Genomic DNA, 25,324 nt, shown 5'->3' on the forward strand with positions numbered 1-25,324 from the left:
TCCCTGGTGCAGCAACAAAACCCTGCAGCACATTTGGCTGGCGTGATGCGAAAAATAAACGAATTAATCTGCAAAATCAGCTGAATCCGCAGTCCATCTGCATGCTATAAGGCAATGCTGTATTGTGAGATGATGACCCGGATGACGTCACATTCGCATTCCTCCTCAATCCAGGAAGTCACTCATTTTCATGGCGCGGGATTCAAATAATTGAATATATAAATTGATCGCTCCCACATACATCCAAGCGGTCCATTCCATTCAGGAGCTTAAAATATGGCGTAAAATATGAAATAAACATGCTTTTTGCTGTCAAAGGCAATTTAAAGCACCATAAAAAATGAAGTATTTGACATAGAGCTCCGCCTTCAACATTAACTTTGAATTTGACTCGAAAGCACAGATTTTAAGTTTTCATTTGGCACTGATTGACCACGGAAAACCGGAGATATGATCCTTTTAGTTTCATAAAGGGAAATATGTTTTCTCCACTAGAGGGCACTAACGCTGTTTGGACGAATAATGCTTAATTTCTGAAGATTTTTTTTTCTCATTTATTTTTGTATTTGTATGACTTAATGTGGTTAGGTAATATGTTATAGTACAGTATAATAATAACAGTGCATTTGTGCTGAGAAAAAAGTATACAATTGTTTAAAAAAAAGCAATTACTCACAATGTTACTCAGTACTTGAGTAGTCTTTTTACCAAATACATTTTTACTTGTTTTTGAGTACATTTTTTGGATGACTACTTTTACTTTTACTTGTGTAATATTATTTTGAAGCCACGCTACTCTTACTTGAGTCAAATTTTTGGCTTTCTACCCAACTCGTGTATTAGAGTATATTTTTTTGTGAGTGTTTATTTGGATTCTTATCATTTTTTGAAGTAACAGTACTAGTATTAAACATGCAAACACATGACTAAAATTTGAGCTGTATGATATAGATTTATTTATTTTTCCTACTGACAATGCTTGAGTGCTGGTCGCCACATCAATGAATTCATTTATGGCGAGCGGCTAGCCTAGCTTGGTTAACAGGTTGACTGGGCAGTCTGGGTAATCTAATTTAGAGAGTTGCACAAAGATAAAGGCTGCTTCACGAGAAAAATAGTTAACTGAGATTTAGGCGGCACACACATGCAATCGAGATTCGACTCATTATGTGTTACCTCTGTGTAGGGGCTACGTGCTCCTGATGCAATTAATGTGCAACCTTCGTAAATCTGTGTTGGCACTTCACAGGAGGGCGTGTATTTGCGCATTTGGAGGACAGAGGGCGCTCTTACAGTGACTGTCTGCGGCGCTTGAGAGGAGGGCACATGCACTAGTAGCATAATAATCACTTAATAATCTTGAAAAGGGCACTTGCTTGGTTATGAGGTCAAGGAATCTGACCTTCTAGCCAGACCGCCGGAATTGCGCCAGCCAAACCGCCGGACTACGGTGGCCGAGAGGTGTCAGGCGAAATGCAAAGTCCAAACACTTTGCAAATAGAAAACATCACGAACCCAAATTGTAAACGCTTTGCAAAAGTAAAAAGCACGAATGCAAACTGCCACAACACGTTCCCCAATTCCTAAAGCGCGATTGCAAATTGGCAAAAGCACGAACCCCAATTGCCACAACACGACAGCAAATGGCTCGTAGCACGAATGCAAACTGCCACAGCACGACCCCCAATTGTTAAACCGCGATTGCAAATTGGCAAAAGCACGAATCCCAAATGCCACAACACGACAGCAAATAGCTCGTAGCTCAACAGCAAACGGCTCACAACACAGCAGCAAAATCACGCAACACAACGGCAAGAGGATGACCTGGAAGTTAAAAAAAAACAAACAAAAAAAAAAGGACGACACTTTATACACTTTATATGTGCTTTCTGACCATATATACGGACCTCCATGAAATTCCCCCCCGATCTGAGGCAAATTTATATAAAAATGATGTCAATCGTTTGTGCTGCAACGGTTTTGTTGATACAGTATTTCGCTTTTATAGAGATATTAATTTCGAGTGGTCACGTCCCTCGTAGGTTTTCCTCAGTTTAGCCCCCGCGGCTAATGGAGCGTACCAACTCTCTCAATAACAGAGGGGTGTACTAATAACTAGCACGAGCATAACACAAATTCGGGTTCATTTTGCAGTAAATTGGGGGGCTTGAGATATTGATTTCAAGTGATGACGTCTCTCTAAACTGGGATTATTGTCTGTTTGTTGATTGGACAGGAAGATTCGGGAGTTACTGTTGTCCGGGCAACGAGGTTTGTGAATTTTGTGATAAAAAGACGTCATGTATCTTTTATGCCTTATATTCTGCTCGTTTTCCTTAAATAGCATACGACACGAGAAAAAAAGTCTTAAATGGCATTATTATGTGAATTAGAATCATATTTTGAGACGATTCGACTATATACAACAATTTAGCAAAGCGCAGATGACGAGAAATTAGCCTTTTAATCTGCCAGTTAGCCACGCCTACCATTATAGGGCTTTAGCGTCCCCAACAGGTGGATGACGTCAGCGGTAGACTGGTCTCATCGATTTTACTATTCAGCCCATTGAGGGGGAATTATTCAGAACGAGGAAAACGCGACGAAGAAAGCCGCCAAATGTCATTGTTTCAGTCTCTCTACTCCAATATTTTTACAGGATATTCTTTTTATCCAAGTATTTTTCCCCAATAGCAATATAAATGGCTTGAGAAGGACCAGTCAGCCCGTCGAGGGAGAACTATTCAGAACGAGGAAAACGCGACGAAGAGAGCAGCAAAATGTCATTGTTTCTGTCTCTTTACTTCAATATTTTTACAGGATATTCTTTTGATCCAAGTATTTTTCCCCAATAGCAATATAAATGGCTTGAGAAGGACCAGTCAGCCCGTCGAGGGGGAACTATTCACAATGAGGAAAACGCGACGAAGAGAGCGGCAAAATGTCATTGTTTCTGTCTCTTTACTTCAATATTTTTACAGGATATTCTTTTTATCCAAGTATTTTCCCCAATTGCTAAATAAATGGCATGGTCATGACAAATAACAGTCATATGTCATTTCCCTTCCCCGGCTTCGGAGAATGTAAACAAACCAGAAGGCGTGACAGCTAGCCGACATGCTAACCCGAACCGAGTGATGTTTCAAAGTCTTCAAAGCGGAAAATCACACATAACTATCCTGGATTATTTGACATGACGACCCGGTTGTCTATTGTCGTCGCGGATCGGCAAACCGCCCGGCGGAGAGCACTTTACAGTTCGTTCCCCGGAGGAGGGTGGCTGGAGTTGTTGTGCAGCTAACGGGCTGCTGCTAATGACCATTAGGACAGCTTTTTACATGCCTATCAATGATCAAACGTAAGTAGTCCTTCATTTAAAGGAAGTTTGTAGTGTGTACTTTGTAATCGCTGTATTCGTATTTGACATAATACAAAACAAGATGTTTACTCACTTCCTCGTAAGTCCAATGGTCCCACAGTAAATATCCACGGTGAATGGGAACCTTTTGAAACTCCAAAAAGGCGCATATGCCTCTCCCTCATACAGAATGATTTTTCTGCAGCCGTTTGGCTGGCGTGATGCGAAAAATAAACGTATTAATCCGCAAAATCAGCTGAATCATTCGTCCCCATACACAACAGTACGCTGTTTAGTGAAGAGGACGTCTTCTACCGTACACGTCACAGCGCCCTCCTCCTCAATGCAAGACCGAAGCCGGAAGTCACTCATTTTCCTGGCGCGGGATTCAAAAAACTAAATAAATATAGCGATCGCCTCCACACACATCCAAGCAGTCCATATCATTCAGGAGCATAAAATACCGCGTGTATTATGAAATAAACATGCTTTTTCGTGTCACAGGCACTTTAAACTATGCTATAAGTGCTATTTATTTTATATTGGGTATGTTCGAGTAATACAAACAGTTAGACCAGGGGTCCCCAAACTACGGCCCAGGTCCGGCCCCCTGAACAAAAAAAAAAAAAAAAAATTTTTTTTTTTTTTTTTAAATAGTGTTTATTTCCTGGATTTTTCTGTGAAGAACCCAGAGAGGGTTATTTGGTATTATATTATATTATATTGTATTATATTTAGGGCTGTCAAACGATTAAAATTTTTAATTGAGTTAATTACAGCTTGAAAATTAATTAATCGTAATTAATCGCAATTCAAACCATATATAAAATATACCATATTTTTCTGTAAATTATTGTTGGAATGGAAAGATAAGACACAAGGTGGATATATACATTCAACATACGGTACATAAGTACTGTATTAGTTTATTATAACAATAAATCAACAAGATGGCATTAACAATATTAACATTCTCTTAAAGCGATCCATGGATAGAAAGACTTGTAGTTCTTAAAAGATAAATGTTAGTACAAGTTATAGAATTTTTATATTAAAACCCCTCTTAATGTTTTCGTTTTATTAAAACCTGGCGTTTACCAGTATATGTGCACACTACTGGCCATAATAATAACATAAACATAAACAATCATCTCAATTACAGATATACCTCATCAATGTATTTGTTTATAAATGCAGTCAAAGCAAAAAGTGACTAATGTTTTGATAGTATTCGAAAGGACTGCGATGTTGCAGAAAGCGTGAAAAGATCAACTCACACAGCCTGTAGGTAGAGTGGCGAGTGACACTCACACCAACACCCACAGTCCAACGTGCTGAAGCTAAAGAGCGCTCTCTGCGGTTTTTACACATATGAGTAATGGAGTGACTAAGTCCAAGTAACAAAACTTTGCCTGTCTGAGCACTGCTCACGACACTCATTCTAAAAGTACTCTATGATTCAGTATTTCCTCTATTCTTTAGATAGATTTTATTAGACGATATAAGGATGTTCAACAATCTTAACCCAAAAAATAGACAATGCAAATTGTAATCATCGATAAATTAGCAGTCGCACCTATAACTAAAAAATAGTGTGACTTATAGTCCAGAAAATACGGCATACCTTATAATACCCAAGTCTATATATGGGTCACCGGTTCAGTAGTGGGGCGAAGAGGGCATGGATTACGTTCATTTATGACTGCCATCTGTCTGGCATGTGTGTGTGGTAATACACTCGCGGGCACAATCCTGTTTTTCGTCGGTGGGTGTTGGGGGGATCCAGGTGGTTCTATACTGTAATTTTGGACCCACAGAGCGCAACAGCACGGAGCATGTGAGTCATAAAAACACTCGGCGTGTCACGAACCAAAGTCGTGTCACATTAGAAAAAGAAGGCTTCTGGTTTTACGGCTTTTTAAGTGGTAATATGACACAAGTGAAAGCACTTGACCGGTCCAGTTGCAGTTTTTCATTACCCAATTTGTGACATAAATGCTCATGATGGCATAGACTGCTTTTCCTGAAGTCCAAGAAAAAGCCCGGTTCTTTAACTGTAAAGTGAAATAAGTTCCTTTTAGGCTTTCCGCCTATGATTTATAAGTATTTTGGGGGCAACTGAGGGCTTCAACTCCAACTCTTGATTACTAAATTAATTATGAGGTCACGGCAAATCAAAGATATTTCATGCTTTGATCAAAGTTTTGGGAGTATCATAGTCTCAGTTTCTAGATAAGAGAGGATTAGGGAGGGAAGCTTTCTGCCTTTTATATCCCAAAATGAAGCAGTTGAAAGGAATTATGTGTAGTGCCAGTGATATTTTTTTTTAAAACAAGAAATCAAAACTTGTTATGTAAAATGCTAATTTCATCAAGAATAATAGCGTGAGATCATTGCGATTAATCGCATTGCTATGCATAGTCTTGTTGTACGGAGCCTCCCAGGTGCCAGGGTGGAAAAAAATATTTTTCATAGCTAATCTGTACCCACAGTTTAGTAATCTGTACTCACTCTTTAGTAATCTGTAGCCACAGTTTAGTAATCTGTACTCACTATTTAGTAATCTGTACCCATAGTTTACTAAAATATACCCACAGTTTAGTAAACTGTACCTACAGTTTAGTAATATGTACCCACTGTTTAGTAATCTTTACCCAGAGTTTAGTAATCTTCACCGACAGTTTAGACATTTTTCCCCACAGTTTAGTAATCTGTACCCAATGTTTAGTAATCTGTACCCAAAGTTTAGTAATCTGTACCCACTGTTTAGTAATCTTTACCCACAGTTTAGTAATCTGCTCTCACAGTTTAGTAATCCTTGCCCACAGTTTAGTAATCTGTACGCACTGTTTAGTCATTTTTGCCCACAGTTTAGTAAACTGTACCCACAGTTTAGTAATCTGTACCCACTGTTTAGTAATCTGTACCCACAGTTCAGTAATCTGTACTCACTGTTTTGTAATATGTACCCATAGTTTAGTAATCTGTACTCACTGTTTTGTAATATGTACCCATAGTTTAGTAATCTGTACCCACAGTTTACTCAAATGTACCCACAGTTTAGTCATCTATACTCAGTTTAGTAATCTGTGCTCACTGTTTCGAAATTTTTGCCCAGTTTAGTAAACTGTACCCACAGTTTAGTAATCTGTATACACTGTTTAGTAATCTGTACCCACAGTTCAGTAATCTGTACCCATAGTTTACTAAAATATACGCACAGTTTAGTAAACTGTACCCACAGTTTAGTAATATGTACCCACTGTTTAGTAATCTTTACCCACAGTTAAGTAATCTGTACCCACAGTTTAGACATTTTTGCCCACAGTTTAGTTATCTGTACCCAATTTTTAGTAATCTGTACCCACAGTTTAGTAATCTGTACCCACTGTTTGGTAATCTTTACCCACAGTTTCGTAATCTGCTCTCACAGTTTAGTAACCCATGCCCACTGTTTAGTCATCTGTACTCACGGTTCAGTCATTTTTGCCCACAGTTTAGTAAACTGTACCCACAGTTTAGTAATCTGTACCCACAGTTCAGTAATCTGTACTCACTGTTTTGTAATATGTACCCATAGTTTAGTAATCTGTACCCACAGTTAAGTGATCTTTACCCACTGTTTAGTAATCTGTACCCACAGTTTACTAAAATGTACCCACAGTATAGTCATCTGTACTCAGTTTAGTAATCTGTTCTCACTGTTTAGACATTTGTTCTCACTGTTTAGACATTTTTGCCCACAGTTTAGTAATCTGTACTCACTGTTTAGTAATCTGTACCCACAGTTCAATAATCTGTACTCACTGTTTAGTAATATGTACTCACTGTTTAGTAATTTGTACCCACTGTTTAGTAATCTGTACCCACAGTTTACTAAAATGTATCCAGTTTAGTAAACTGTACCCACAGTTTACTAATCTGTACCACTGTTTGGTAAACTGTACCCAGTTGAGTAATCTGTAGCCACGGTTTAGTAATTTTTACCCACAGTTTAGTAATCTGTACCCACGGTTTAGTAATCTTTACCCACAGTTTAGTAATCTGTACCCACACTTCAGTAATATGTACCCACTGATTACTAATCTGTACTCACAGTTTAATCATCCGTACCCATAGTTTAGAAATCTTTTTTGACAGGTTACTAAACTCTGGGTACAGATTGGCTATGATTTCCCCCCACCCTGGCACCTGGCGGGCTCCGAATCATTGTAATGTCAAAAGTAGGAAATATTGTGGTCATTAATAACAGTCATCTCGATTGAATTCTCAATTTTTACACATGTTTTTGTTTAAAAAATGCTTAGAACAATTTATCCATTTCTTATTTAAATCTTTATGAAAAAAAAACATGAATTCGATGCACAGAAATTCCAAGAGGATGAATCTGCAGGGTCCCCTTTTACCCTGCCACAACTACAACCCCCTCTTCGGTTTATGATTTATTCATATGCAGAGTAGAACATTCTACAATCCAACAATTTACCCCCACCGCTCTAGTCAGAATGAGTGAAGCAAGACAACATGTACTGTACTACTAATCCCTCTCAGTCTGTTGTGTCTTTTAATTAAAAACTAAAGGGAAAAAAAGTCCACTTATAGCTTTCTTTGAGTTACAAAAAACAGTAGAGTGACAAGCAAGCTGTGATTTTCATCCTTCCTCCAGTTTTTAGCCCTCTCCATACAGATTCATGCATTTTTCATGCATCGGTTGTCCCACGTGAAGCTCTGACGGTCCTGCTCAAGGTCATACAACGCACCTCAAGCAGAAAATTAGGTGTACACAAACGCATCACAGTGTCTTATCAAGAAACATCCTTCCATCTTTGTTTTTTTCATTTATTTGATATGTTTTCTAACCATAACGAGAGAGTACAAGAGGAAACTAAACCAAAAAGACCACTTCCGAACCACATTGACGTCACAGGATGCTACTACAATCCCCACAATGCAACGGTTCGGGTGGAGCGTTCAAAGACAGCTTGGACGTTATTATAGCAAATTGTTTGTTGGCTTTAATTGGAACATTAATGCATATTTAGACAGTGAAATTATTTAGTGGCATATATGTCTTGATTTTTAAAATGAATATTAATAGATTTGTCATAAGCAACGCCTTAAAAACACTATATTGACTATCTAGAAGGCTAGCTTGAGGGTATAAAATCAGCGCGTAGCCATAAAAATAAGTTGAATTCAACTCACAAACACAAATTTAAACGTTCACGCTGGTTTTCAAATGAAACTGTCAACTCGCGTTCGAGTAGCTGCTTCATTTCCGACGACACCTGAACGCAGCACATCTCCGTACCGCTACCAGCTGCGGCGGCCGTAGCAGCGGCGCATTCTCGCCGTGTAAATCCAAACAATGACTCCTACTACGGAGCGGAGGAAATCACGCCAGTAGAATGCCACGGATAGCCCTAATTTCGCCGCTTCCCCCTCTCCGAACTTGATAGCACCCGCCGTAAACATGTGGATACCTACAGAGCAGGAAAAATACGGCGTCGGTAAGTTTATTGCCGTTTTTCTTGGTGTTGAATGTGTGAAAGACTTGAGAGACTTGCGGTGCGTTTACGGACACTGTTGTTTAATAAATAAACTGCGTTTGTTGATAAATTAGAAGAGGATGTTTTAATTTCCCCCCCATAACAATTTCGTACAACAATGGGAAGCATCCGAGGCTGATGATGAGCTTGACTGCCACATTGCAAAGCATAGTGTTGTCGCTGTGACCCCCCAGCTCCTCCCGCCCCCCACGGGTTGCTAAATGAACAGCATTTTAAATGATTTTTTTTTTTTTTTTTTTGTGGTCCTGAAACTATTTATTTGAAATAAATCACTCAGATTTCAATAAAATGTAAGGTAAGTGAAGAACCATGTGCGAGAGCTATCGTGCATTGTTGCAGGATGTCTATGTTTGTAAATCAAACAGTTAAGTGAGACAAACAACCCACAACAAACCAAATGTAGGAAGCAAGAGGGGGTGTTGGAACACAGTCTTTTTTCCTGCTTGTGTGGTGAGAATTCCTATTTGCTGCCCCCTGTTCATCCCCCACATCCCACCCTTTCCTCCTCCTCACAATGACATGATCATTGAGATGTGATGGTGTTAAAGATCTCATAATAATATTCCCGAGAGATATTAGACTGATGCGCGTTTCCCTTAAATTACCCGGTAATTAATGTCCGATTGGTACTGTATTATTCAGGCAACTAAAGCTCAGGTGCGCTGAAAACACGACAAAAAAATTCTCAATTCATTTCAAACAGCAAATTAAAAAAAAATTTTTTTTTTTTTAAATTTCAAATGTGCAAAATGCGACTTGAACTAGAGTTTTTGTCAAATCTGCGTAACTCACACACCAAAACATGCACATTTCGCAGCCAAATTTGACCAAAAAAAACCTTCGCCATCCACTTCCAATAGCAAATTCAACTCCCTATTCACCAGTGATTGATTTTTAACTCGGACATGCAAAACAAAGTCCGTTGGCGGTCGTTATATTTGACCAAAATCAGCAGGAAGTAAAATCAACAGGAAATGATCCAAAAATCTATAGAAGGCAGTGATTTTTGGACGAAAATACTTATTAGTCTTAATCATATTTTGGTCATTTCAAAATGTGTTTGTCTTCGTCTAGTTTTAGTCAACAAAATGTCATACAAATATCTAGGGCTGCAGCTATCGATTATTTTAGTAGTTGATTAATCGATAAACTAGTTAGTTCGAATAGTCAAGTAATCGAATAAGGAACATAAAAAATTAAAATACCTGAGCTGAGCCTCAAGCGGTATAGATTTTTTTTATTTTTAAATGAGGATCTAAGTACAACATAAGAACAATTGGCTAACTTACATAGCAAAAGTTTGCTACCTTAAATACTATAAAATGCAAACGTTTTTTATTTATTTATTTATTTATTTTTTTACAATTCACTGAACAAATGGTTCAAACACATATTCCGACAAAAACAGCTAAATATACCCATGAATGAAATTACGAATGCATAAAAGACATTAAGTCAAACAAAAATCTTATGTTGGTCTTAACAGGGTGCAGCTGGATTCAGCTGGGTGAAATGAGTTGTGTCATATCTACTGTCACGACTAGAGGGCAGTGTATCCACCCAAATCAACAAAACTAATCTCTATTAGTTTGAATAATCGAGTAATCAGATAAGAAACAAACAAAAACAATTAAATTACCTGAGCTGAGCCTCAAACCGAATAAAAAAACAAATAAATGAGGATCTAAGTACAACAAAAGAACAGTTGGCTAACTTGCATAGCAAAAGTCCTCTAGCTTAAATACTATAAAATGCTAACTTTTTTTTTTTTTTTTTTTTTTTTTTTTTTTTTACAGTGCTCTGAAATAATTGTTCAATAAATATTCTCACAAAAACAGCTTAACATACATAAATTAAAATACTTGAACTTTGCCTCAAATGGTATAAATAACATAAATGAAGATCTCAGTACAACAAAACAACAATTGATAAACTTGCATAGCAAAAGTCCGCTAGCTTAAATGCTATAAAATGCTAACTTTTTTTTTTTTTAGAATTCTAATAACATGCAAATGCATATTCCCACAAAAAAAGGCCAAATATACCCATAAACGAAATTGCGAATGCAGAAAAAAAACATTAAACTCAAACAAAAACAAAGAGTAGTTGGATTAAGCCATGTGAAATGAGTTATGTCACAATCACTGTTGCCACTAGAGGGCAGTGTGTCCACCCAAATCAATAAAACTAAACGCAAACACTTTCAAAACAAACCATTACAACCTCACTTGACTCAAACGAATACTGCAAACAGCAAAATTTAATTCGAATCTTTATTCTAATCGAGTTACTCGAGGTAATCGATTAACCGTTGCAGCACTACAAATTTCGTCTAGTTTTCTTCGACAGTTACTCAACATGTTTTTGTCTGTAAAGTTCTTGAGTTTTTGTCCAAAAATACATAAAGGTTTCCTACAATTTCAAATGAACATTGAAGGACTGGCACATGTTGTAGCATCTTCAAGGACAACAGGGACATCATTTTCAGTTATACCCACATGGAAGCCGCTAATTGGGTTTTCTTTTGCTATTCCTAGAGTCTAGCCAAGCAGTCAATATTTCCCAGTAATTGCTAATTTATCAAATAAAACCGCTAAAGTGGGCTATTAGCTAAATGCCATTGCGCCAACTGTCTCTCCTATAAATTTACTGACCAGAAAAGCCAAGTGGGTGTGCTTTAGACTGGCCATTGATTTGCCATTCTGTAGCTATTGCTAACGCGAATGCTACGCTAACGCTAGGAGTTACATTTTGCTTCTAATGATCACTCAGCACAGACCTTTAAAGGCTAAAGGGGCGTTGCCTATTTTCTCTTGCCAAGATAAGAAAACAAATCTTACCGTGTTTCCAAACAAGCAAGATGGAGCTTAGCCTAGCTTTAGACACATCCGAAACTCCGGTGTGGAGCGAGAGAAAGAAGTGCAACTTTTCTCACATGAGTGACACGACCCAAACACTGCTACGGTGCAAGCTGACGTAGTCCGCGTGCATTATTAAAATGTCACTCATTGTGAAAATATGACAGAGACTATGTCGCATTTTATAACATAGATAACAATTTATTTGACAGCAGCATCATAAGACTGTCATAGAACCAAATGAACCACCATGAAGCTTTGAACCAAGTGGCTGCAAAGCTTCATTGCTTCAAGAAGCTTAATTTGGCCGTCACTGCTCCCTTGGAAGAGACAGTCAACCTCTGCTGCCACCTGATGTAAACACTGTTGTCGTCCAACATGCCTCCTAGCATGCATTGCGGCGATACAGATGTAAATAAGAATGAAAATTCATGTTCTGTGCTCATTATTTCTTCAGTTGCTGTTCCAGTTGTTTCATTAATTGCTAGTTATTGTATTTGGTAACACTTTATTTGACAGTAGCGCCATAAGACTGTCATTAGACAATCATTATGATGACATGACACTGTCATGAGCATTATTGAATGCTTATAATAGATGTCATTTAGTGTTATCCGGCAAATGATCTCACTTTTGAATGGATTTAAAAGATCTGAGCTGGACATAAATGGAGTTAGTGACATAATTCGCTGGATGACACTTAACAACAGGAGACAGTCAACTTCTGCTGCCACCAGATGCAAACACTGCTGTCGTCCAACATGCCTCCTAGCATGAATTGCAGTGATACAGATGTAAATAACTAGTAAAATTCATGTTCTGTGCTAATTGTTTCTTCAGTTACTGTTCCAGTTGTTTTATTGTTATATTGTTAGGACTGGTCTTTGATGGTGCTAGACGTCCAATCCATTTTGCCTGGGAGGGATGAATAAAAATAAAAAACTGAAAAAGGCCCCAAAATTAACAGTCAATGATTATTATTTTTGATCCCATCAACATATTTTGCTGTTAACATCTCCTCAAGACGCACCATCCAGTCCCCACCTTGCCATGACCTGAAATCAGTGAAGCGCACTGAACTAGGAAGTAGCCTCTAACCTTTTTTTGTCACGGGACTTTTTCCTGTCAGATCCTCAACTTCCTTGTCTTGGAAACGCCGCCAAAAAACCCCTGCATTACAATGTGACACATCCTTGAGCCGGACATTTTAATCGCCGACTATCCAATTTCAAAGTCCGTTCAGGCTGGATTAAAGGGTGGATTTTTATTTTAAAGGCTCAATAGTCACGATTGTCCCTCCTCCCAAACTGCTGTTAATTGGATTAAAAAGTCTCAATCCCTTTCCCCGTAGTAACTAAGATTTAATTTTGAAGACATATTTGGCAGTAGAGCTCATCTTTTGTTCTAAGGGGCCGCTTCTGTTTTTATTTTTTGAGGAAGGATACCATTATTTCCTGTTGCGAAACAGCAAACCCCTAAGCGACCTCCAATAATACAAATAGTAACAAGGTATGGATATTTGACCTTAAATTAGACAACAACTTTAATTCAGTTTTGCTAGTTCTGGTCTCGGAATTGACTGTGCAATGGTTGTAAATTACATTCCTTTATTTTTGAAATGGTTCCCAGATCCATACACAATAGAACACCAATATTTTTATTGAACATTACCTTCCGGACAAAACTCGCCGAATTATGTGTTCACAAAACTATTGAGGCTTTCTACATTCAGATAATTACACTTTGTGATGATGTATCAACGAGTGCTGCAACGATTAACTCGAGTAATTCGATTTGAAAAAAGCTTCAACTCCAATTTTGCTGCTTTGAGTATAAGTTGTAATGGTTTATTTTGAAAGTGTTTGCATGTATTTTAATTGATTGGGTGGATCCATTACCCTCTAGTGGCAACAGTGAATTTGACATAACTCATTTTAAACATGGCTGAATCCAGCTGCTCTCTGTTAAGACCAACATAAGGCAAGTTTTTTTTTTTGAGTTAATTTTTTTTTAATGCATTCATAATTTAGTTTGGAGGTATATTTAGCAGTTCTTTTTTAAACGCATTGTAAAAAAAAAAAAAAAAAAAAAAAAGCATTTTATAGCGTTTAAGCTAGCAGACGTTTGCAATGCGAGTTAGCCAACTGTTCTTTTGTCGTACTTGAGTCTAAATTCAGTTATTTTAATTATCGCTAATATGTTTGTTATACATTTGTAATTTAGTTTATCGGTATATTTAGCGTTTTTTGTGGGAATATTTGTTTAAATGCTTTGCGCATTATAAAAAACTAGAAACGTTAGCATTTTATAGCATTTAAGCTAGCGGACTTTTGCTATGCAAGTTGGCCAATCGATCTTTTGTTGTACTTAGATCCTCATTTATTTATTTTTTTTGTAGCGTTTGAGGCTAAGTTCAGCTGTTTTTTTTTTTTTTAATTTTTAAATGAAAGTAGTGGTTTGAAGAAACACTCGGGAATTTTATTTTGTATTCGCATTTAACGCCCTTTTGAAAGTGCAATCTCCTATTTTTTTCTGCAAGACATTAAATATTCCTAATCCGATTACTCGATTATTCGAACTAACTACTTGATAGATTAATCAACTACTGCAGTAACCGATAGCTGCAGCCCTAATATCAACCACAACGTCGGGAACAGTGTTGTTTTTGCAGCCCTTTTAATTTTCGTCTGAGTGTTTTGAACAATAGTACTTCTAAGTCTTAGTCATATTTGAGTCATCTCAAAATGTGTTCGTCATGGTTTAGTTTTTGTTGACTAAAACGCAAGACTAATTTTGTCTAGTTTTAGTCGACGTTTCCTAAAAATGTACTAAAAAAATTTGTCTGTAATTTCAAAAGAAAATACTCAGTATTGAACTAAATAAAGGTTTCCAGCTATTTCGAATGAACATTGACAGGCAACCACATATTGTAGCGTCTACGAGGTGAAGTAAGCTGACCTTTTAGCCAGATTGCCGGAATCCCGCCAGCCAAACTGCCAGCTCCAACGACCCGGATCGGCGAAACCCCGCCGACCTGGGTCGGCGAAACTCCGACAACCCGGCCAAAAGGCCAAACTCCGCGCTTTCACCTTAGTCTCAACCCCTTTTACTGACTCCATTTTGAAAGCTGCAAAAAGGCTTCAAAGCACAAGTTGACAATTTATTCTGGTCTGGTCGACAGTGATCATAAAGCTCAGAGGGACCCAGGCGAGGATCCAAGGTCACCATATCACAAGTGAACAAAAAGGTTTCCGAGAAAAATGTCAATGTTTAGTTAAACATTTAGTCAGTCTATTGAAGGCTTTCGCGGGGCGGGCCGTGGTAAAAAAGAAGGGTGTGTTTAGGATAATCTTCTGCCGCAGTTTGGACTGTTTAGTTCTTGCGTCACAGTTGCTGAGTCACCGTCACTTGAGTAAACGCAGTGGGAGATTTTTCCTGCCTCAGCGTCAAAGGGGCTCTTGGAGTCTTATCAGTCGTGTTATCAGTTGGATATAGGGCGTTTTCCGGTGTTCCTTGTGTTGGGACAGGACGTCCCACCATTTGTTCTGGACTTGGGCTTATAGATGTCTTGTATATCAATCTTGCTCAGTCAGCTGCATGATGCACACGTTGGGCTTCCGTGATAAGAAAGTGTCATGTATCTCTTATGCCCTATATTCTGCTTGTTTTCCTTTAACTGGTATATGGTATAAGTCTATGGCAGTGGTCTCAAACCGGTCCTCAAAGGGCCGCAGGGGGTACTGGATTTCATTCCAACCAAACGAGACAAATACCTTTTCACCAATTTGGTTTCTTACAAGTGTAATCAGTTGATTGCAATCAGGTGCTGCTTATGTTAGTAGAAACCTCATTGGTTGAACTGTTTGTGCTGGATCTGTTGGAACAAAAACCAGGACCCACTGCGGCCCTTTGTGGAGTCGGTTTGAGACCGCTGGTCTATGGTATAAGTGCTATTTATTCTTTATTGGGTGTGTGAGATTAATACAAAGTCAAACAGTGAATACGAAAAAAGATACTATTCCCTGTTTTATTACTAATACAAACAGTTGATCGGTAAATACGAGAAAAGATACTATTCCCTACAAAGAACAATGCCAACTTGGTGATTATACACACTAAACAGAAAAAGAGTTTACATGAACTGCATGTAAAAAAAGTTGCCTATTGCTAATGTGAACGCAAATGATATGCTAAAGCTACACGTTACACTTATTGTGTGATAATCACTTAGCAAATACCTTAAAAGGCTAAAGCAACATTGCATATTATCTCCCGCCACGAAAACAAGGGGCCGTTTACATGATGACTCTCGGAGAATACGAAACATTTCAAATTTGCCCTTTATATGGGCCGGTCTCCATTTGAACAATGTCGCAGTTCCGCATGAAAACGATGTAGTATTCATGCCAAGCCCTGGGGGCAGTGCAGATTTACAAGGCGACAGCGAATGATGCGCTTTGACCCCACCAAGCTTCTCAACCCTGAAAAAATATACCCGCCCACTCGAAACAATGGCATTTTTCTTTTGTTCAAAAAGGCACAAAAATTGAAAAATTCAACATATTTAATTTTAAAATATGATTAAAACAGTAAATTAAAGCTGACATTCCGCCATATTTGCTGGTTTTAATGTTTAGTAGCACCGCTGCGCACGCCCAATGTGGCGTGTACGAGTGCTGACGTTATCAGCGCGGCCTCGCGCCGCGGGAGCCTTTGATATGCATTCAGAGCAAGCCCCTCTCAATCCCCCGTATTCGAATTCTTCCACTTTGGAGGCAGGATTCAGAATTTTTCGTCTTCGCTGACACCATATGCACGCAAAGCCATTCCGCGACTCAGTCATTGCGTCTTTGTGTCGCAGAGTCGCCATGTAAACTGCCCCCAAATCTTACCGTGTGTGCAAGCCTTCATAGAGACTGGAGACGACATCACGTGTATCCTGCTACGATACAGGCTAACTCCACATAAAATGTCCCACATTGTGAACATTTCACGGAAAATATGGCTCATTTTCGTCATGTTCGTGTCTCGTCAGACGAAAACTGGCATTCGTCTCGTTATGTTTTGGTCTCCAAAACACGTTTTTACCTCGTTATTGGTGTTGTTCCGATCATGGTTTTTTGCTCCCGATCCGATCGTTTTAGTTTGAGTATCTGCCGATCCCGATATTTCACGATCCGATTAATTTTTTTTTGCTCCCGATTCAATTCCAATCATTCCCGATAATTTTTCCCGATCATATACATTTTGGCAATACATTAAAAGAAAAATGAATAAAACTCGGACGAATATATAGCTTCAACATACAGTACATAAGTACTGTATTTGTTTATCATGACAATAAATCCTCCTGATGGCATTTACATTATTAACATTCTTTCTGTGAGAGGGATCCACGGATAGAAAGACTTGTAATTCTTCTAGGATAAATGTGACTTTGTATATTGTGACTAAATATTGCCATCTAGTGTATTTGTTGAGCTTTCAGTAAATGATACAGTAGCCATTTAACTGTTCTGCCCAAATGCATGATGGGAAGTGCAACCATGATAGTGCGTAGTGGCAGCAATTGATATATCTTCTCTGCGTTGAGAAATAACATAGGGTGTTAAAAAAAAAGATCAACTATTACCTTTCCACATTGCCTCCCATGATATTTCTAATTGTTGAGAGAGGGATTGTAAGGCTTTAGCCATTTCAAAAAAGGCTCCAAAGACTGCCAGAATTCACTCTACTCATATTACGCTGCCTTTTAGCTCTATATATAGGTAAATCGGCGCCAATATAGAGTAAACGCGACAATGCGTGAGTGAGTCATCCAGCGCATGCGTTAATTGCGTTAAATATTTTACCGTGGTTAATTAAAAAAAAAATTAATTACCGCCGTTAACGCGATAAATTTGATAGGCCTACTTTAAGCAAAAACTAAAGACTCTGGATGAGTGTAAGACATTTTGTCTGTAACATTAAATACAATCAGAAAACGATTTAATTAAATATATATATATATATATATTAAAAAAAGGCATGTCCCATATTTTTTTTTGCCGATTCCGATACTTTGAAAATGACGTGATCGGACGCGATCGATCGGGATGACATCTTTAGTCGTTATCGTCTCGTCATCGTCATGAAAAAGTATTCGTTGATGAAATATTTTCGTTATTAGTCGGGAGATACTGCAAAAGCTCTTCAATTTGCAACCTTGTTGAGAACTTTAAATTTGGCTAATCCGGCATTGATCTTTGATCCGAGGTTTCGGGGGTCACCAAATAACTGGTAATCCTAAATTATTCATACAAGCAAGAATAGCTGCAGCCGAAAAAGGAATTAGCATACATTACCTGGTATGGATTTAATCCCACTTTAATTGAATTGACACAGCTATTCTTCACAACTTTAAATATTAGTATAAATCGTCATTTTAAAATGGATCTAGCAGCTTTTTGTCCTCTTTTGACCGTATCGGAAAGTGTCCCAGAATGCCTCGGATTTTATTTGATGTCGGAGCAGTTAGATAAAGATCAAAATGGCTCCCCGCATAATTGGACAGCATCGCTTGTCTTTGATGTCGATTCATCTCACCGATGTAGCCGTACCCATTTAGGAAGGCCGAGACTGCTGCCATTGATGAAATATGAATGGACTCAAGGCGAGTTGGTGCTAAGGGGGCGCCCATTACGCTAGCTGTTGAGTGATTACTGGTTTTTAACCCCGAGCAAGTTGCTTAGAAGATGAGATGTTCGTATCTGATCCGAAAATGAGGGGAAATTCTATTGTGAATGCAAAGATTGTTCGTCAGGGTAATTTATGGGATCAGATAAAAGAAAGAAATAAAGCTAAATAGCATCACGTTAAGCCTCGGATAGACTCCGCCTCGCTTAATTAAGAGCCTTTGATAAAACCAATCAAGCATGTCATTGCTCATCACAACGTAGACACGTAATTAAACTAGTTTAACGAGAGTATGAGTTGTGAGCAATGATTGATAGGAATGTTTGATATTTACAATATAAAGATGGCCTGATATTTGGATTTTAATAAAATAAACTACCTAAAATGTGACTTAAATGCTTTTGTTTTTTAGCTGCCATTGTATAGTAGCATTAAGCTAGCTAGCACTCGAAAAACGTGTTTTGTATTTTTGTGCGATTAATATTAGGGCTGCAGCTATCGATTATTTTAGTAGTCGATTAATCTATCAACTAGTTAGATCGGATAATTGAGTAATCTTATAAGGAACATTTACTAATGTGTTGCAGAATAAATTTTAGGAGATGTAAAACAAAGGCTTGGCAAGATTGCACTTTAAAAAGAGCATTGAATGTGAATACAAAATTAAACTTCCAAGTGTTTCTTCAAATTATGCAGGATAACACTTAAATTTGAAATTAAGATACTTGAGCTTTAATTAAAAAAAAAAAAAACAATAAATGAGGATCTCAGTCCAACAAAAGAACAATTGACCAACTTGCATAGCAAAAGTCCGCTAGCTTAAATGCTATAAAATGCTAACGTGTTTTTACAATGCTCTTAACAAATAGTTCCACCCCCCCAAAACGGCTAAATAATCCTAGAAACTAAATTACGAATGCATGAACGAACATACTAGCTCAAACAAAAACATACCATATGTTGGGCAGCTGGATTACGCCATGTTAGACAAGTTATATGTTATATTCATTGTTGCCACTAAAGGGCAGTGTATCCACCCAAATCAATAAAACTAAATGCAAACACTTTCAAAACAAACCAAAGGGCCACGCTAAATAAACGAATCCTCGAAGCCGCAAAATTTGATTCAAAGCTTTTTTCGAATTGAATTACTCAAGTTAATCGTTGCAGCACTACAAATAATTAATTCGTGCCATTTTCAGACAAGTAAGTAGACACTTAAGACGAAAAAAATCGCATATTCATTTAAAAATAAATTAAAATACTTGAGCTTTGCCTCAAATGGTATAAATAAAATGTAAGTGTGAGTACAACAAACATACAACAACTTGTATAGCAAAAGTCTGTTAGCTTTAATGCTATAAAATGCTAAATTTTTTTATACAATGCTCTTGACAAATCGTTCAAACGCATATTTCCACAAAAAATGGCTAGATATACCTATAAACTAAATTAAGAATTCATAAAATAACATATTAACTCCAAAAAAAAAAAAGCTTAGCTTATGTTGGTTTTAACAGGGAGCAGCTGGATTCAGCCATGTGAAATTAGTTATGTCATATTCACTGTTGCTTCTAGAGGGCAGTGTATCCACCCAAATCAAAACTAAATGCAAACACTTTCAAAACAAACCATTACAACGCCACTCAAACGAATACTCGAAGCAGCAAAATTTGTTTCGAAGCTTTTTCGAATCAAATTACTCGAGTTAATCGTTGCAGCACTACAAATAATTAATTCATGCCATTTTCAGACACTTAAGTAGACACTTAAGACGAAAAAACTTGCATATTCATTTAAAAATAAATTAAAATACTTGAGCTTTGCCTCAAATGGTATAAATAAAATGTAAGTGTAAGTACAACAAACATACAACAACTTGCATAGCAAAAGTCCGCTAGCTTAAATGCTATAAAATGCTAGCATTTTTTCACAATGCTCTTGACAAATCGTTCAAACGCATATTCCCACAAAAAATTGCTAGATATACCTATAAACTAAATTAAGAATGCAAAAAATAACATATTAACTTTAAAAAAAAAGTAGCTTATGTTGTTCTTAACAGGGAGCAGCTGGATTCAGCCACGTTAAATGAGTTATGTCATATTCACTGTCTCTACTAGAGGGCATTGTATCCACCCAAATCAATAAAACTAAATGCAAACACTTTCAAAACAAACCATTAAAACGCCACTCAAACAATTACTCGAAGCAGCAAAATTTGATTCAAAGCTTTTTTCGAATCGAATTACTCGAGTTAATCGTTGCAACACTACAAATAATTAATTCATGCCATTTTCAGACACTTAAGTAGACACTTAAGATGAAAAAACTTGCATATTCATTTAAAAATAAATTAAAATACTTGAGCTTTGCCTCAAATGGTATAAATAAAATGTAAGTGTAAGTACAACAAACATACAACAACTTGCATAGCAAAAGTCCGCTAGCTTAAATGCTATAAAATGCTAGCATTTTTTCACAATGCTCTTGACAAATCGTTCAAACGCATATTCCCACAAAAAATTGCTAGATATACCTATAAACTAAATTAAGAATGCAAAAAATAACATATTAACTTAAAAAAAAAAAGTAGCTTATGTTGTTCTTAACAGGGAGCAGCTGGATTCAGCCACGTTAAATGAGTTATGTCATATTCACTGTCTCTACTAGAGGGCAGTGTATCCACCCAAATAAATAAAACTAAATGCAAACACTTTCAAAACAAACCATTAAAACGCCACTCAAACAATTACTCGAAGCAGCAAAATTTGATTCAAAGCTTTTTTCGAATCGAATTACTCGAGTTAATCGTTGCAACACTACAAATAATTAATTCATGCCATTTTCAGACACTTAAGTAGACACTTAAGATGAAAAAACTTGCATATTCATTTAAAAATAAATTAAAATACTTGAGCTTTGCCTCAAATGGTATAAATAAAATGTAAGTTTAAGTACAACAAACATACAACAACTTGCATAGCAAAAGTCCGCTAGCTTAAATGCTATAAAATGCTAGCATTTTTTCACAATGCTCTTGACAAATCGTTCAAACGCATATTCCCATAAAAAATTGCTAGATATACCTATAAACTAAATTAAGAATGCATAAAATAACATATTAATTAAAAAAAAAAACTTAGCTTATGTTGGTCTTAACAGGGAGCAGCTGGATTCAGCCACGTTAAATGAGTTATGTCATATTCACTGTCGCTACTAGAGGGCAGTGTATCCACCCAAATCAATAAAACTAAATGCAAACACTTTCAAAGCAAACCATTACAACGCCACTCAAACAAATACTCGAAGCAGCAAAATTTGATTCGAAGCTTTTTTTCATCGAATTACTCGAGTTAGTCAATTAATCATTGCAGCACTAATTCTTATAATTGCAATGCTGGCCTGTTTATTTCATTAACCACTTGTAAATATCAAATTCTTGGGTAAATATTTTGTTATTATTATGCAAAAATAAAAAACTATGAGTTGTAAACTTGGCCATCCTACCAAACCAGGCCACTGTCAAGACCCCTGCCTCCCAGTGGGGGTGTCACTTGGGGTACTGGCGCGTGTCAGGGGCGGGTTCATTGTCACAGGGCACCCCCGAACTCGCCCACTTTGCTAGGGATTAGCAGGTTGTTTTGGAGTGGGGCGCCTGTGGGCTCATTCCGCCATTATAGCCATGATTCCGTAATGCAGCAAACCCCCAGGGCGAGGTACGGATAGAGGTTTGGGGGAGGGGGTGTGTCGAGGTGCGCCCCACCAGCTTGTAATTGCTTCTCCTGCCGCCTCATCTCCATCTGCAAAGATGGCGCCCCGACACCAACGCAGTCGCTGTCAACGCGGAGCGCGAGCATGTAGGCGGCGGCTCCCTTGTGAGTTGAACAGATGCTAAAAAACATAGATTAAAAAAAAAAAAAAAAAAATAGACTTAGCGAGAGTTGACTGCTCTGGGTTTTGAGTTGTTTTTGGTTTCTTGTCCAATCAAGCCATGCTCTATTTATTCCGGCCTTCAATTTCAATTAGCGAAGCAAAAAGGATGGGCTATTTTGATCCGACAACACTGAGATGTAAGAAGATGAATGGATTGTGGGAATTAGATTCTCCTCTTTGCCACTTCTCGCTAGCTTATCCCATTGTTGGGGGGTGACACAGACAAGCCCACATGCAGCATTAGTCCACAGCCATGCATAATGTTATGACAGGCCACTGAGGGTGGGGGTGTTGGAGTACATTGGCAATAGCGACATGGGCTTTCCTGCTTTTCCACTCCAGTTGCGTCCCAGCCTGCTTTGCAGTCAGGAGCCTCCACCCCCCCTTTCGTGTTTCCCAGCTATATTTACAGCCCATATTTCACATTTGCTTCGACATGAATTGCAGGTTTCATCTGTGCCGTGTTTTTAAAGGCTCAACACAATGGCCCAGTCAAAATGGATTGGGACGTCTATCACTGTTAAAAGCTAGCCAGTGAGTTGAATATAAAAGTACATGAAGTAATCATTTAAAATAACATGAAAATTAATTTGAAAAATACAACTAAAAATTGGGGGGCGGGTAAAAAGAAAATGTATGTTTTTAAATGACTTGAAAAAATGATTATTACTTGAGTTTAGTGCTGCAATGATAAATCGATTAACTCGAGTAATTCCATTAGAAAAAAGATTCGAATTAAATTTTGCTTCTTGGGGTTGTAATGGTTTGTTTTGAAAGTGTTTGTATTTAGTTTTACTGATTTGGGTGGGCACACTGCCCTCTAATGGTGACGGTAAATAAGACATACTGTATTGGCCCGAATATAAGACGACCCCGTTTTTCAAGACTCAAGTTTCAAAAAGACTTTTTGAACACCAAATCAATTTTTATACAGAAAATAATTACAGTACATCTGAAACAAATTATTATTAGGATTGTTCCGATAACGTTTTTTTGCTCCCGAGCCGATCCCGATCGTTTTAGTTTGAGTATCTGCCGATCCTGATATTTTCCGATCCGATTGCTTTTCTTTTTGGTCCCGATTTAATTCCAATCATTCCCGATAATTTTTCCTGATCATATACATTTTGGCAATGCATTAGGAAAAAAATGAATAAAACTCGGACGAATATATACATTCAACATACAGTACATAAGTACTGTATTTGTTTATTATGACAATAAATCCTCAAGATGGCATTTACATTATTAACATTCTTTCTGTGAGAAGGATCCACGGATAGAAAGACTTGTAACTTTGTATATTGTGACTAAATATTGCCATCTAGTGTATTTGTTGAGCTTTCAGTGAATGATACTGTAGCCATTTAACTGTTCTGCCCAAATGCATGATGGGAAGTGCAACCATGACTGTGCGTAGTGGCACCAAATGATATATCTTCTCTGCGTTGGGAAATAAGATAGGGTGTTAAGAAAAAGATCAAGCACTACCGCTCTTCCCCACATTGCTTCCCACGATATATCTAATTGTTGAGAGAGGGATTGTAAGGCTTTAGCCAATTAAGAAAAGGCTCCAAAGACTGCCAAAATTCACTCCTCTCATTTTACGCTGCCTTTTAGCTCTATATATAGGTAAAACGGCGCCATTATAGATTGAACGCGACAACGCTTGAGTGGGTCGTGCAGCACATGCGTTAATTGCGTTAAATATTTTAACGTGATTCATTTAAGAAACAATTAATTACCGCCGTTAACGCGATAAATTTGATAGCCCTACTTTAAGCCAAAACGAAAGACTGTGGATGAGTGTAAGACGTTGTCTGTAACGTTAAATACAATTAGAAAATAATTGAATTTAAAAAATATATATATAAAAGAAAGGCATGTCCGATATCTTGAAAATGACATGATCGGACGATGCCGATCGATCGGGACATCTTTAATTATTATAACAATATATTTGAGAGATAAAGCATGTCATTTTGCCTCATTCAAATCTTAATATCTGAACATTTAAATATGTAAACTAAAGTGCAATCACATTCGTAAATGAATGGCTTGTGGTTTTTGAAATGTAAATAAACCAATCTATTGTGAGAAAACAACAAATTTGCAATCACTGTATTTACCATCAAAGTGAAGTCTAACTGTAACTGTAGTCTAGAAGCAAATCTGAATAAGGAAAAACAGTGCAATAAAATAATGCAAACTGGTTAAATTTGAGGGTAGCTGAGATCTGTCATGACAGAACATCGCTTCAATGATATCTGGCGCCATCTAGCGTCGCGAATGGGTATAACGTCTAGACCGCGAATGTAAGACGACCTCCACTTTTTCAGTCTTATTTAAATGCAAAAAACACCGTCTTATTTTCGGACCAATACGGTAATTCATTTCACATGGATTAATGCAGCTGCTTCCTGTTAAGACCAACATAAGCTAAGTTTTTGTTTGAGGTAATGGCTTTTGAATTCATTCGTAATTTAGTTTATTGGTATATCTAGCCATTTTTTGTTGGAATATGTGTTTGAACCATTTTTTAACAGCATTGTAAAAAAAAAAAAGAAAAAAGTTTGCATTTCATAGCATTTAAGCTAGCAGACGTTTGCTTTGTAAGTTAGCCAATTGCTCTTTTGTTGTACTTACATCCTCATTTATCTTTTTTTTTTTTTTTTTTTTAATCTACAGTTTGAGGCTCAGCTCAGGTTTTTTAATTTTTTATGTTCCTTATCCGATGACTCGATTATTCGGACTAGTTCGTCGATTAACCTACGACTAAAAAAATCGATAGCTGCAGCCCTACTCGAGTTGTACGATAATGAAATTTTAACCAGGATCACGACATCATCCAACACCAAAAATCCGTCGTAGACTTCACATTTTATGGTTAATTGTCTTGGGATGCCTCACTGGATGCTATAATAATG

General features: G+C 37.5%; 1 protein-coding gene across 3 annotated transcripts in view; it reads left to right on the top strand.

The window, feature by feature from the left end:
• The first annotated feature begins 8,664 nt into the window (after nucleotides 1–8,664).
• Nucleotides 8,665–25,324, top strand: part of dock4b (dedicator of cytokinesis 4b) — a 237,364-nt gene continuing 220,704 nt past the window's right edge. For all 3 annotated transcript variants that reach the window (XM_057854988.1, XM_057854989.1, XM_057854990.1), the window contains exon 1: nucleotides 8,665–8,868. In XM_057854988.1, the coding sequence (XP_057710971.1) occupies nucleotides 8,832–8,868 (37 nt within the window). In that variant the 5' untranslated portion in view covers nucleotides 8,665–8,831. The remainder of the gene's footprint in view (nucleotides 8,869–25,324) is intronic.

Source organism: Corythoichthys intestinalis, chromosome 13 (genome assembly GCF_030265065.1).
Source record: "Corythoichthys intestinalis isolate RoL2023-P3 chromosome 13, ASM3026506v1, whole genome shotgun sequence".
In the NCBI taxonomy this organism is placed as follows: domain Eukaryota; kingdom Metazoa; phylum Chordata; class Actinopteri; order Syngnathiformes; family Syngnathidae; genus Corythoichthys; species Corythoichthys intestinalis.